The sequence below is a fragment of the Haliotis rufescens genome, unplaced genomic scaffold (genome assembly GCF_023055435.1).
Source record: "Haliotis rufescens isolate VD_foot unplaced genomic scaffold, xgHalRufe1.0.p SCAF_3, whole genome shotgun sequence".
Classification (NCBI taxonomy): domain Eukaryota; kingdom Metazoa; phylum Mollusca; class Gastropoda; order Lepetellida; family Haliotidae; genus Haliotis; species Haliotis rufescens.
In genome coordinates, this window is record NW_025964001.1 from 36,552,486 (window position 1) to 36,567,213 (window position 14,728).

At 38.7% G+C, this 14,728-nt stretch overlaps 1 protein-coding gene across 2 annotated transcripts; it reads left to right on the forward strand.

Annotated features, from left to right (window-relative positions):
• Positions 1–4,464: 4,464 nt before the first annotated feature.
• LOC124119052 (coiled-coil domain-containing protein 85C-A-like) lies at positions 4,465–14,481 on the forward strand. 2 transcript variants are annotated; one of them, XM_046481444.2, is made up of 7 exons: positions 4,465–4,604; positions 4,848–5,561; positions 7,153–7,238; positions 7,624–7,698; positions 9,711–9,833; positions 10,345–10,443; positions 10,691–14,481. In XM_046481444.2, the coding sequence occupies exons 2-7, from the start codon at positions 4,862–4,864 to the stop codon at positions 11,558–11,560; spliced, it is 1,953 nt and encodes a 650-aa protein (XP_046337400.1). In that variant the 5' UTR covers positions 4,465–4,604; positions 4,848–4,861; the 3' UTR covers positions 11,561–14,481. The 2 variants fall into 2 exon arrangements, with proteins under 2 accessions (XP_046337400.1, XP_046337408.1); XM_046481452.2 differs by lacking the exon at positions 9,711–9,833.
• Positions 14,482–14,728: the final 247 nt, after the last annotated feature.

Consider the following 14,728-nt stretch of genomic DNA (forward strand, 5'->3'; position numbering starts at 1 on the left):
GACAGTAAAATAAGTATGTAACCATAAAAAGGGTCACTAAACATAAAAATACATAATAAAAACTGGCGACAGGTCGCCAGCAACCAAATTAGACTACCATACTTGGGCCATGGGGGCATACGGTATCTCTGCTACCTGAACGGTACCCCTGCAGGCTTTGCATCATTCCTTCAGTCGCTGGCGATAGTTAACAATTTAGCAATATATATATATATATATATATATATATATATATATATATATATATATATATATATATATATATAAGACATGGACTTACGATACGCTCTGTGGGGGACATTAACTTACACTACTGCAACCCCTATTGTGGGGCAAAGCCACTTTCAATTCCGGTTGATAATAACAAGCCACCAATTAATGAAATTCAACGATGTACATCAAAGGTTTTCAATCAGGTCAATAATTAAATTAGAACTAATCCAAAGACAAACCTAACAACAGCTGTGGCTGTCGACATGAATGTGTAACACAATGTCCACAATGAATTTATGTCATTTTAAAAGCTATTTTGTGATATTTAAAATGTATTTATCATATAAAATCGAACTTGTGATATCAAAAATCTGAGGCATATTTATATCACAAATTCGATTTAGCGATATCAATGATTCGCGCAATGCTATCTTGTAATCGAAATGTATTCATTGATATCTAAAAATCAATATTATGACATCAAAAATGAATTATTGAATTATAACAACTATCACAAAATTGGGATTAAATGGTAAAACGGTGCATCATTCACAGCTGCCTCGCTTCCGTGGCCGCCAATATGTGTGCTTGATCATAGTAATATAGGAGTTATCTCCCTTACATTAGTCTCACCAAACAACCACTTACCCGAACATTTAGAAGACCTATTCTACACCGGATCTTCACGGGTCTAGTATAGTGAAACCATACCATGAAACTGATCCCTACCTAGAAGTAGGAAAGTAGTGATTTTAAAGAAGTTCATCTTGTTTTGAAAACACCGCCTATCGAGTTATATATATTGTGGATAGAGCGTCTGCCGGGAGAGCGGAAGGTCGGTGGTTCGATCCCCCGGCCGCGTCATACCAAGAGACATTAAAAGGTGGTATTTGCTGTTACCCTTTGTTTTAACAAAACACAGTAACCATAGCATGTTTTCGCGTTGAAAACCTCAAAGATACAAAAACTGCCATTAGTAGAGGCCACAACTATCACTCTAGGAAACACTTAAGAATATAACTATGACTGTACATTAATGTCATATGTACCAACCAAAACAAGCGTGGCTACAGTACTTAGAGTAATAACAATTTACCAATAACCTGTGATATGTTTTGAAAATTGTTTATTCTATATAATGTTAATTAATAATTAAGGGACCGGTCATATTTTATAGGGTGAGGTGGGTCAAAGGGAATTTGAGGAGGAGCAGCAAAAACATGACAGTCTCTACGGGAGGGTCATAAAAATATACTACACATATTTTTGGGAGTGTCATGTAAAAATGACATTTCATTATAAAATATCAGGTGCTTTTGCATTTTGTCTTTTCAGGGGGGGGGGGGGGTCTTGATTTCTTTTTACAAGGACATGGAGAGGGTCATCAAATAAAATGACAAGCATTAGGTGAGGGTCTTTATTTTCAGTAAATTAGCGCATCAAAAACCTCTCACACCACCCCCATCCACCCGCCCCCTGTAATACTTGACCGGTCCCTTACATTCAGTTATAAATTTGATCCGTCAGTGTAAGTGTGCTATATCTGCTCGTAAACTGGATACTTCTCCGCGCTCTACCGCTCTTGGAACCTATCCCTCCATCCGTTCCCACAGAAGCTCCCTTCTGTCCAGCATATATCACCGCCCACTTGTAAACAGTTACAAGTAGTGAACCTTAAAAACCTTATCTTCCGTCTAATCTTAGTCTGTCTTACAGACCCTGATACAACTATATAAAAAAAACCAGCCCATGCAAGCTATAATGTTTGGCAAGTCTAGGTTACTGCAGTATCAGTATTTGAAAATGAAGAAATTCTCTGGGCTCCTTTTTATTATATTTTTTATTAAGATAATTGAACAACTGTTTTTGTTCTGTACGATATGTTCATTTCAGAGACTAGATGTTAGTCTAGTTTAATCGAAGATCTAATATCAGGATTTCACACCTATTCAGGACGGACTATGAATACAATAAAATACACCCTGATCAACCTGACAGTCACTTCTAGCATCAAAGCTTGTTTCAATACTGAAATATAGAAACGTGTCTTTACGTTTATTTATGCAACACCAATGACACATCAACTCATTTCAACATGACAAAATGTTGACTAAAAACTAGGATGTGTCGAACACTAAATTGTTCCTGTTTGTCTTAATGCTCAAGCACCTGTGCGTGTTTGGTGCACACGCTAATTGTATGCTATGTCATCAGCAGGTGTGTCCAGTACGAGAGTTCTTGTTGAGATTTTAATGGCGCTCCCCTAACCTGAGTATGCATCGCCCACATTCCGGCTTCTTATACTCTGTATCAAAATTCTTCGCAAAACAAAACTCTTTTGATAGTTTAACTCATTGTCGTTACAAATATAGAGCTTGTTTAAGTTTCAATAGATACAATTACCAAATAAACTTATATCAAACATATATACATACATACCAGCACGTGCACAGTGGCCTATATATAGAATTGGGGCACCTGTGTAAGAGTTTTGTACAGGCTCGGAATGTAAGGCTCGGAGTTCAAACATTCCGCATCTAGCGTTTCTATTTAGGGATTGGATTGGTGTATAGGCGGTATTTGGTGAAGTAATGTTTGCAGTGAGCCTTTAACTGACACATATTAAAACTTACATGGCAATTTCTCCGTGTTGATTCGGGGTTAGAAAGGTCCCCAAAGCAGTTGAATGTTTTCATAGACTACGTATCAGTATAGGTAAATTAAATTGATTCCACATATGAAAACAGCAGCAGGGGAATGGTTCCTTTGCAAAAAAATACAATCACTGTAAAGAAATGTTTTCATAGACTACGTATCAGTCTAGGTAAATTAATTTGATTCCACATATGAACACAGCAGCAGGGGAAAGGTTCCTTTGCAAAAAATACAATTATTGTAAAGAAATGTTTTCATAGACTACGTATTAGTCTAGGTAAATTAGTTAGACTAGTTCCTAATTTAAACATTAGCCTGTCTCCCAGACCATAAAGAATAATTAAAAAAAGGGGTCCAACTTAAGTCTAGAATAATTTGGCATGTCTATATTAAGGATTGTCCTGGGCTCTATTTGGATATTATTTTACATTTAGGAGATAAAATTTATATTATTTTTTTAACAAGAAAATTTTATTTCGGGGACTCAATGTAAGTCTAGCTAAACACATATATAAGTAAACGCCCACTGGTCTAGTGGGTAGAGCATCTGCCCTGAGAGCGGCAGGTCGGTGGTTCCATCCCCTGGCCGCGTCAAACCAAATGATACTTTTTATTACCCTGCCTGGCACTCGGCATTAATAGGATAAAACAAGGACTGGTCAGCTCGGATATCCGTATACAGTGTCTGGTTGGGGTATCCATGCCAGCGGCACGGTATCTCAATGAGCTGGCACTATAAAACCGGCAAAAGTTCGGACTAGTACAAGCAGACGCACACACGTTCATGTACGTTGTTATGTAAGTGCAGTACTTGCACTAAGACTACGTGTGTGCTGCAATTTGATTGGTTGAAAAGCGAAGTTACATGGGATTGGATTCCGGAACACATTCGGACTTTTTACTTTGTATGAATATTTTTTCTTGATTGGTATTTTTTTTTCACCAATCCAAAATTTGAAAAACATGTTATTCGGATTGGCGAAAGAGATAACACATTAATTAATTTGTACGTTTGACCAAGATTTAAGAACAACCTCAATCTAGTTGTGTCCTTTTTTTGCATATTCTCCTAGATCAGATATTGAGGCCATGTTACATCGTCCATTGTATCATGACGTCATCGCATTCAAATGTGACGCAATATTCCAGTTTGACGTCATTTCATATGAAATTTCTGGGCATAGAATAGTCAATCTGCTAACAGAGGGCGCCATCATAACCAGTGTATTAAATGTTTTAAATGTAATCTAATTCAATTCCAAATAAATATTTGACATGTTTGGCCTTTTCCAGGCTTGACGGAAATAGTCGCACGTGCGAGTGTCGAATAGTCAGTAGCACCCGCAAACATAATATTTATATCCTAAAGATATATCACCCTATATAATCTAATTCCATGTAATCATAAATTCAATACTTTCACACTTTACTGTGTTCTACATTTCTAATGAACGTGGAAATAATCTGTTTGTTTAATATACTTAGGCGCACGGTGACATTTCCCTGCATATTCTGCATTCCATGCACGCAATGGGGATCCCAAGGATAATAATATTGAAACAGGCTATAAAAACTTTTTATCACATTCCTCCACGCCACCTAGCGGGAATTTACCTAAGACGGGAAAGTCGGCCATGTTTACGATTTATTGACGGATTAGGTGCATGGATTTCCCTCACAAAATGGACTGATACACATTGTTTATCATTGTTTGGCTTTCGATTTCGATAAAACAAGTAAGTTATTAGTTATTTACATGGATTGTCAGTTCATTTTTGCAGTTTATACATTTGTATGCAATAATAACGGTGATGTGACGGGGCATCCCTTAGTTGCCAAACCGCAAATTATCCACATCGCTGACATGTTGAACTTGATCACTGTATTTTATGATCAACTTGGACTTGTGTCATTTACAAAAATATGCTATATGTTAGGTAGCCGGTTGAGTAATCGTTTTTAATAATTGTCCGTTTCAGCCTGATCCCACAACATGGACTGGGAAACGCATCGGCCGAGTGCGCCATCCACACCCACTAGCATGTCGAGCCAGTCAACTGGAACGAGTTCGACTCGTGCACTTCCCTACAAGACATTCAACCCCAGTCCTTCAGTGACGGCGCTCACCAAACTGTCAGACGAGGAACTGCGACGTAAAGGGGCAGAGGACCTAATAAGGATCTTGAGACGGGTGGAATGTGACTACAAATACCTGTTGACCGAATTAACTGGCCTTACAAAGGACGCTAACAGAAGGATCCAGATCCACCTCATGGAAATACGGAGTTTAAAAGATATTAATCAAAAATTACAAGATGATAATCAGGAATTGAGAGATTTATGCTGTTTCTTAGATGATGATAGACAAAAGGGGCGAAAACTTGCCCGTGAATGGCAAAGATTTGGTAGGTATACAGCGAGTGTAATGAGAAGTGAAGTGGCTGCTTACCAGGAAAAATTGCGTGAACTCGAACAGAAGCAAGAAGAGTTGATCAAGGACAACACTGAATTGAAAGAATTATGCCTCTACCTGGATCAAGAGAGGGTACAGTTCACAGGAGCCAGAGATGAAGGAGATGGAAGCAGTAATGGTACTACAACTGCACATGAAGAGGGGCCTGCCTCTCACTTGCTTCATCAACCAATGATCACGAGTCAGTCTGTGGGTGGACATTCAAACAGGACATCAAACAGTAATATGTTTTATCCTTTTACCTTGATATGGGACAGGATCAAATAATCTTTATTGTGTTTCTAAAAGACATGATTTTGAAAAGAAGGGTCAGTCAATAGGACAAATTGCAATTTAGAAAAGTTTGTTAAGTAATTGGTGAATATCTCAATGAATTATTGTTTGTGTATTGCAAGGGAGAAAAATAGGCCCTTCCCAAAGCAATTTGTCCAGTGGTGAAATTAACATATCTAGGTATTTAATAAGGCAATATTCAACCCAAGACGTATGGCAAATTTTAAGTACTAGACATCCCAGTTAAGATTTTTGTAATTATTACTACCACTAGTACCAGTAATGTTTTGGCTTTGTTTGTATTGCACCAAAAAAAAATGTCTAGTAAAGAGGAAAAACTTAAATACGTGAACTTAAAATATGTTTATCCATTGTTCAACTTCCAAGTGTTTGAATCTTATATTCACTTGACTATGATCCCTTTTGATTCATGGGTGGCCAAGTCATCTGATGCATTGCACTGAGACCCATGAAGATCCGGGGTAGAATAGGTCTTCAGCAACCCATGCTTGTCGTAAGAGGCGACTAACAGGATCGGGTGGTCAGGCTCGGTGACTTGGTTGAAGCAATCATCGATCCCAATTGCGTGGATTGATGCTCATGATATCAATCACTGGATTGTCTGGTCTGGACTCGATTATTTACAGACCGCCGCCATATAGCTGGAATATTGCAGATTGCGACGTAAAACAACAAACAAACCAAATCTGATGCACTGTTCACAATTCACTGTGCAGAGTTGCGTCCCTTGGGCATGCAAGAAACATGATATTGGTTAGATTATGTTTTTAGGTTTGTCAGCACCATACCATTGTTTGTCAGTTTCACCAAAGTGGTAAACGTCAGAGACCTGCATCACTTCAGGCTTTCCTCCCAAATTAAGCTGACACACAGTGATATAACTGGAGTAAAAGCGGTGTTAAATCAAACTCACTCACTATGATCCCAGGTCAATCTGCACCAAACCTGTGCTCCTTGGTTTTCACCAATGAGTAGTCACTTCAGCTTTTTCCCTGTGGGGATTCTGTGATAGGTTACCGGTAACCTAGAATTGGTCCCTAGAAACCTATGCTTGTGTTTGACAAGAAAACCTTCAGCTTTCCTCACACTACTAAAGTGGTAGAGCGTCCGCCCGGAGAGCAGAAGACCAAAAGACTTAAAAGATGATACTTGTTGTTACCCTGTCTGGCGCTCAGTATTAAGGGACTGAAACAAGGACTGGTCGGCTCGGAGTCAGTATACTGTGTCTGAGTGCCATATTCATGTTAAACTGCGGCATGGTATCTCAGTGAGCTAGCACTATAAATCGGCATCATTCCGGACTAGTACAAGCAGCCACACAAACACACACATGTGCATGCAAGTCGCTATATAAGTGCAATAATCTATGACACGACGTTAAACCCCATTTCACCTCACCTCACACTAAAGTGACATGCAGTGATTTGAGTAAAATGCTGCCCCAAACAGTATCAACTTACCATGCTTACTCACTCTGATGAATGGTATGATCATAAAACTACTGTTCCATCTTACAGTTCCTGAACAAACAATGAACTACATCAAACAGCTGGAGAACAAAGTTCGACATTTGGAAGATGAAAAGAAACAGACAGGGCAACAGGTAGGTATCCAAGTTAATTTGTTTGAAACACGAATCAGCTAATACGCTACGTAAACACAAAAACCTAAACTGTTGATAGTAAGATAAAAGTAGTTATGAAAAATATGAAAATTGTCAGGTTTTGTGTGCATTACCATGATAATATTTACTACAGACATACATTCTCCAGCATTGACATGTGAAAATGGTAATCACTTTATTGGACTGGTTTGTGCCAGAATATTCACATCATCTAATATGTTTTAGCATGACACTTGTTGACCAAACTGAATGTTACTCAGACTTCAGACTAGTGGCTAAAGTCACAGACTGAGATAGTGATATTATTAAATTGAATTTTCAAATTGTAAGTATCTGTTACAACATAGAGACAATTTTATTGCAGAGAGACCGTAGTGGCACAGATGGCTACCGACAAAGTACAAGTGGCCAGTTGAGCAACAGGCTGGATGCGTTACAAGTATGGTTTGCCATGATTTATTGATGTTGTCCTGCTTTCATAATTCTTAAGGATCCGTTAATGTCAGTGTTTGAAATAAGAAGTAAGTGAGAGGCTGCCATCAGGACCCACAGACTTTAGAAGCTGCAGGCCCTGACTAAACCCTTCAGGCCCTCATAAAAAAAACTGCAGCTTATTGTGACAAATACAAAGGCACGATAGACACATAATTTTACGGAAGGCCAACATAACCTTAAAACTATGGGCCAGAAACAAGATCTACTTGCTACGGGCCGATAGGCAGACGCTAATTTTGAACACTGATTAATGTCATCCTATTGTTGTTCAGTGCATGATTGTAAATACAGTGTGTTAAAAAAAATTACACTGTCTTCATGGTCTTATTTCCCTTGCTTGACCATGCTGGGATGTCATCAAAACAGATCTGATCTCAAATTCCAATATTAAAATAGTAGTGTACTGTCAGTGTAAGATGAATCATCTGTTTATCTTTGCGGTGTTTATTAAATATGGTAAATAAGCTCACATGAAGTTGCTTATTTTGCTTATGTGTATTTATTATGGCATGTTGACAGCCAGAAGTATATCATAAAACATTTACATTCTCCACATGGTTTATCATACAAAAACACAAGACCCTTGAAGCTTCCATGATCTCAGCAGTGCTACTAAATATAATGATGTCATATATGCTTGATCACAGATTTTAACTTGATTACTATTTCTAAAAAGGCTGCCACTGATTTTTACCCTTCAATACTGATGTGAAACACAATTTTACCTGTGAACATGATAATTGTTAGCTTATTTACATCTTTATCGTTCATATTTGTACTCAAATAGTTTTAACCTTGGAGGCTGTGACATAAGCCCAGCGGTTATATAGAGGGAAATGTCCTCGTAACTAAAAATTATGAGCCGAGACACATTATTTTTAAGGAATGGAGAGTTACAAGGATATTCCCCCACTTTAAACACATCCCTACTTTTACACTTTGACATAACATTCTCTTGACCAAAATTATTGAAAAAAAACCTGAAATATTTGTAGACTGTATTTATGCTGTATGAGTTGCACTTGCGTGATGCACAAGGAATATGTTTTCTGCCACTATTGCATATGCACAAGCTGATATTTACAATGCATGGTAGACGTCTCTTCATAATTTTGTATGGTCCTATAGTGGAATTGTATCAATCACTTGCACGTTGTAAATACATTCTAACAGGAATCTAGCAAATGTAGATCCCTGAACAAGGATATATGTTTTCCTGAATATATTTTTTCTCGTCAAAGGCTTACCTATTTGTTTTAAATATAAACATTGTTATAGGTACCTTGCTGTAGCACAACATTATGTACATATTTTTTTAGGGTTCCTCAAATCAAACAATGCAGGTTCCAACCCCAATGGTGACACATTTTCCGACAAAACTTGAAATCATTCAAGAAAAAAGTTTCGTCTAATCCAAGCGTAAATTAATTGAAATATTGGTTCAAGATGATGTATAATTGACAAACAACTGTCCATTCCTGAAAATAATGGAGCAATTAAACAATAGAATGATGTCACAGAAGTGTGAGAATAACGGTAAAAGCTTTCGCTCGTCATGCCAAAGGCCCAGATCCAATTCCCCGTTTGGGTACAATGTGTGAAGCCCATTTCTGGTGTCCCCCTATTGTGATATTGCTGGAGTTTTGCTAAAAATGGCATCAAACCCAAATGACTCACATTAACCTTGACAATACTTGGGAATATGAATTATATGATATGATTGAAAATAAGTGATCAATGGAGCCTTGTAATCTCGTCAAAAGTAAGTTCAGCCAAGGAAGTTGTTTTCATCATTTTTCATTTCATTACTAATGACATCATCTTTCATTCTCTTGTCTGTTGCATTGTATCTGACTGTTAGTGTTTTTTGTCAACAAATCTAGTCTAGTTGCCTCTCTGCATGTTGCCTTAGATACGAGTGGATGATAGCATGTGCCTCCCCCCTTGTTTTCCCAGCCATCATCTGGAGGTGTTCTGCGTCGGTCTGGGCCCATGGGGCATGTGTCAGGTGCTGCCCCCTCCCTCACAACACCATCAGCAGGGGCCAGTAAACCAGAGGCAGTTGTGCATGCTATGAAGGTTTGCATGATCACCATGTGTTCTATGTTTAATCTGCAGTCACTTCAACATGAACATGTTTAATAGTAGGAGAATGAAAAAGAAGGAAATTATGACAATGGCAGCCCCTTTTAAAATTTACACTGGTTTGTTATCTTATGGAGAGACTTTAATGAGGATCCGCTGTTTACAGCATTAGAAATAAACAAAACCAACACTATCATGTGGTTAGTGAAGTTTGCATAAATATAAATAATTTTCTTTAGTAAAGAGTGACGTGTTTGGACTTATTTTCCTTCAGTTATTTCAGACCCAATGACAAAGCTATTTGTGATTTATTTGTCATTTAGTTAGGAATTTTGTGAACTTAGTTTTTCCTTCTGTCTCCCTGCTGTCTTCACAACACAATCACTTCCTTCCCCTCACTGAATCCCATAGATAAAGCGAGTGCTCACATGATTATCTCCCTTCATCTTTATTTCAGCTGAATGAACTGTTGATCATTGTTAAAAGCTGATGTTTTTACAAACAGGTTCTGCAAGTGCATGAGCAACTGGAAAGAGCTGAACGAGACGTTGGAGATGAGAACTTGGACGACAAGGAGAAGGCCATTGTCAGGGAGATGTGTAATGTAAGGAATTGTCAATGCAAGCTGTATAGATTTTTCTTAGTACTTTTTGCACAGCTGAAAGAAATCATTAATTAAACATTGTGGCAGAAAGGCTTTCCTTGTGTCCATTGTGAATTCTGCAATTTATGCTTGCTTTGGTCTTCTGGACCAAATGGTGTAATTACAAATACCTCGGAGATTGCAATGTCAACGAAGAAAGACTGTTTTGTATCAGATGAGTTATGCTTGTATGATTTCTTATTTCCAGGTTGTATGGAGGAAACTTGGTGATGTGGCGCCGGAAAGGAATAACCTTCGGACTGGTTATCCAGGATCCTCCGCCCCATCTCGGCAGGGTTATCCTCCACCTCCACCCCCTGACTCTTTCTCCCCACCCCCACCTGCTCCAGGGATCAGTTCTGGTCCCCAGTCTCTAGGATTCCAGTCTCCTCCCCCTCCCCCTGGCTATAATCCTCCTTCGTCACTTACACATCATTCTGCTAATTCAGGACTTACCACCCACCCCACTAGCTCCAGCTTGAACAGCCATCCGTCAAATTCCACAATGAATAGCCATCCTAGTTCTACAATGAACCACCACACATCGAACTCCATGATGAACCATCACCCAACATCAAGTTACCACCCCACAACGTCCATGAGCTATCACCCCTCGACCTCGTCTATGGGCCACCATTCTTCAACATCATCAATGGGACACCATCTGTCTAGCTCCTCCATGGGGCAGCATCCATCGATGAGTCACCACCCCTCAACGTCTTCTATGGGCCAACATTCTATATCTTCCTCTGGACCTCCACCGATGAACCATCTACCTTCATCAAGTTCCCATGGGCATCCTGGTCACTCATCACACATGTATTCCAACACCATGTCAAACAATGGCCCTAGTTCCAGTCTGGGACATCACAGCACCTCTTATTCATCCCATCCCCCTCAGAGCTACCGCCACCCCCCACCTATACCTGGAAGTCACCTGCAAGCCCAGAGCTCCCCACACACTCCTCCCCCTTCTACACCCATCCCTATGGAACAACCCCCACCCCCTGCCCCAAGACAAATGCATTATCACCAGGAATGGAGGCAGAATTTCCTTGATGGATCTGGACATCGATAGAAAATTAGGGAAGTGATACTTCCATTCCATAAGTAATCAAGAACTGCTTAGTGCTACACTAGTCTGCTGGGCACATGCATGACTAGAATGCCATATACCTACCGGGGAAAATATATCTCACAGCCTGTTTGAACCATTATCACTGTGATATAGTATATACATGTAATAAGGAGTCTTGTCAAGTGTTCACTGAAGCTGAAAAGTATATTAAGTTTTTCACCAGTCACTACATATACATTTCCTGTGGTGATGCAGATCAATTTACAGAACAAGCAGGTACTTTGTCTTTTAGTGCCATTTAGAAGATGTAGTCAATGAAACAGTACTAAGACATCGGAGTGAAGGAATGAAAGATGTTGAAATCCAAACCTCTATCTCTTCATCAATGGGGTACTTTACTGACATGGCTTTGTTGATTTTCATTGCATGAAATTCAAACAGCCATCCATGGTATGATTAATTTCAATATAGAGATTAAGTGGGATTTCTTTAATCAGCTTCCTCAGTATTTAGACAAGGTTTGTAACAGATGAATATGAACATGTTGAAGGTCTCTTATGGTGAATAATCATTTGATTGTACTATGCATGTTATCATCCCCACTTGGATTCTGTTACACCAGCCACTTTGGTAAGGTGCCTGTTGATTAATGTGTTGTATGGTAAACTAAATGCAGTAGGTAATTAACGAGAAACCTAACTTTCAAAGTATCATATTACTTTCATCTTGACATTACTTGATTTATATTAGTAGTATATTTTCTATGAGTGTCCATTAAATTCAATCTGTTCATAAGAATTTATGAGTTCATTTGTCACTTTTTATATCTACATGAATAAATGTTTGTCAATGTTTCCACTGCCAAAGTGTAATTTTACTGTTATTAGCTGTTCTATTTATTGTTTGATAAATGTGTGCAATTTCAGTTTCAGTCATGATAATTATGTTTATTGTTTCATAATTTTCCAAAGCTTTTTTGTTTGGTTGAAAGGGGTATATTTCAGCAGACAGATGTCTGTAAAACCCTTATCTATATAAAGGAAGAGCCTGGGCAGGCAAAAATGTTCTGAGATGGAAGAAATAACTTAATTATGGCATGAAAATATACATTATTTGTAGCTGTTCGAACAGTACTCCGGCACATCATTTGTTTGAAAATATCCTGACCAAGAATTCTGTCTCAAACATTTTACTGACACTGAAGGGGCGGTCGGGTAGCCTAGTGGTTAAAGCGTTAGCTCGTCACGCCGAAGACCCGGGTTCGATTCCCGACATGGGTACAATGTGTGAAGCCCATTTCTGGTGTCCCCCGCCGTGATATTGCTGGAATATTGCTAAAAGCGGCGTAAAACCATACTCACTCACTCACACACTCACTGACACTGAAAAATAAAATGGAAATCTTGAACTTGGTGAGGGAGTAACTGGTCTAATGTATCATTTGCTGTTATACAGCTGTGTATTCAATGAGACTAAATGTACATGTGGAATAATGACTGATCTACACGTGTTGCTGATCTGAAAATGCAGAGCCGTGTATCATTTTGCTTTGCATTTAACATTTAGTGTATAAAGTATTGTATGTAGCTTATTTACCTCTATATTATCGTGGGTTGTTTTTTTCACCATCTTCACAATAGGGCATGTTCAGTGTTGTTTCTTCTATAACCATGTATGTAGATATGTTGGAGTTTGTGCTGTATTTAACAGTGTGCTCTTTGTAGGTGTAGTTTGCTATGTAAGACTATATTGAATCTTCCTGTGATAACATATCCTCCTATTATTTTTCGGAGATAGGAGGTGTTGTTACTTTCATCGAACCAGCTGTATGAATTGACATCCAGTGTTGTGAAAATCTCATCAAGATGAATTGTACAATTACAGGACTTTATTCCTGTTGTGCCTATACTCTTCACCTGCTGTCGTCACTGATGAGGATTTGTTTTGTCATCGAATTTAACCAACAAAAGTTTGTTTGCTCATTTGAAGCATATATAGAACATGATAAATGAGAAAATATGACATTGTTGGATTTTAAGGTTAGGAAAACAATACCATGCCTTACACTCACTACACCAACACCTCCATTGCCCACACCAACACCTCCATTGTCCACACCAACATCCACTCCACCAACGCCCACACCAACACACCACCGCCCACACCGACATCCATTCCACCAACGCCCACACCAACATCCACTCCACCAACAACACCAACACCCACTCCACCATCGCCCACACCACCGCCAACACCACCACTGCCCACACCGACATCCATTCCACCAACACCATCGCTCACATCAGCATCCACTCCACCAACACCACCATCGCCCACACCTCTACCACCATTGCTCTTATACCACCACTATAGTGTCTGAAACTGCATGTGGTTTCCATTGTATGGCTGCTGTCTGGGCCTGATTACTTTTATCAGTATTAAGGTGTTGTCAGTTCGCTTTCTGCACCATATTTCTCTACATTTCTGATAATGAAACTGTTTCTATTACATATCTCTTTTGTGAAGATAGACAAGAAGTGAGACCTCTTTTACAGAGAGTAAGATCATGCTATGGTTGTGAGTTTAAACTTAGTGTTCCCCAAATGTTGTCAAGTGATGGCACTGTAATTTTACATATAGCACTATTTTCCTATTCTGATGGTTGTTTTCACTGGTTATACACATGGTTTTACTCAGCCCATTTTTACTTCTACACTAATTTATCAGCCTTACAAAATCAAAATTTGGGGGAAGGTAATGGTCTTCCTAAATACACTTTACGCTGTATTTAGATTGTTAATTTTATGTATATTTTACCTTCACTGTACATACAATGAAATATTTGTACCGAGAATGGTCACATTTGTTTTTTGGTATTAAACTAGTCAAAGACACTAGTTATTAAAATACTTATTCACTAAGATTTGTGTTTGTTTTTGTGTGAAGGCATAGTTTTTTTAGGACAACGCGAACCGAAAGGGGTCAGGCAGACATAGATATCCAATCTTAACCAAGAACTGGATGGTTGTATGTGTAGGGAGTACAATTCCTCTTTTTTGGTACAATGCACACTATTATACTATTAGGTCCCAATAAATATACCTATTAATTATTAGATTTTATTCAAACATGTTTTTAAAAAATCAGGAATGTTTGATGTGATTGCGT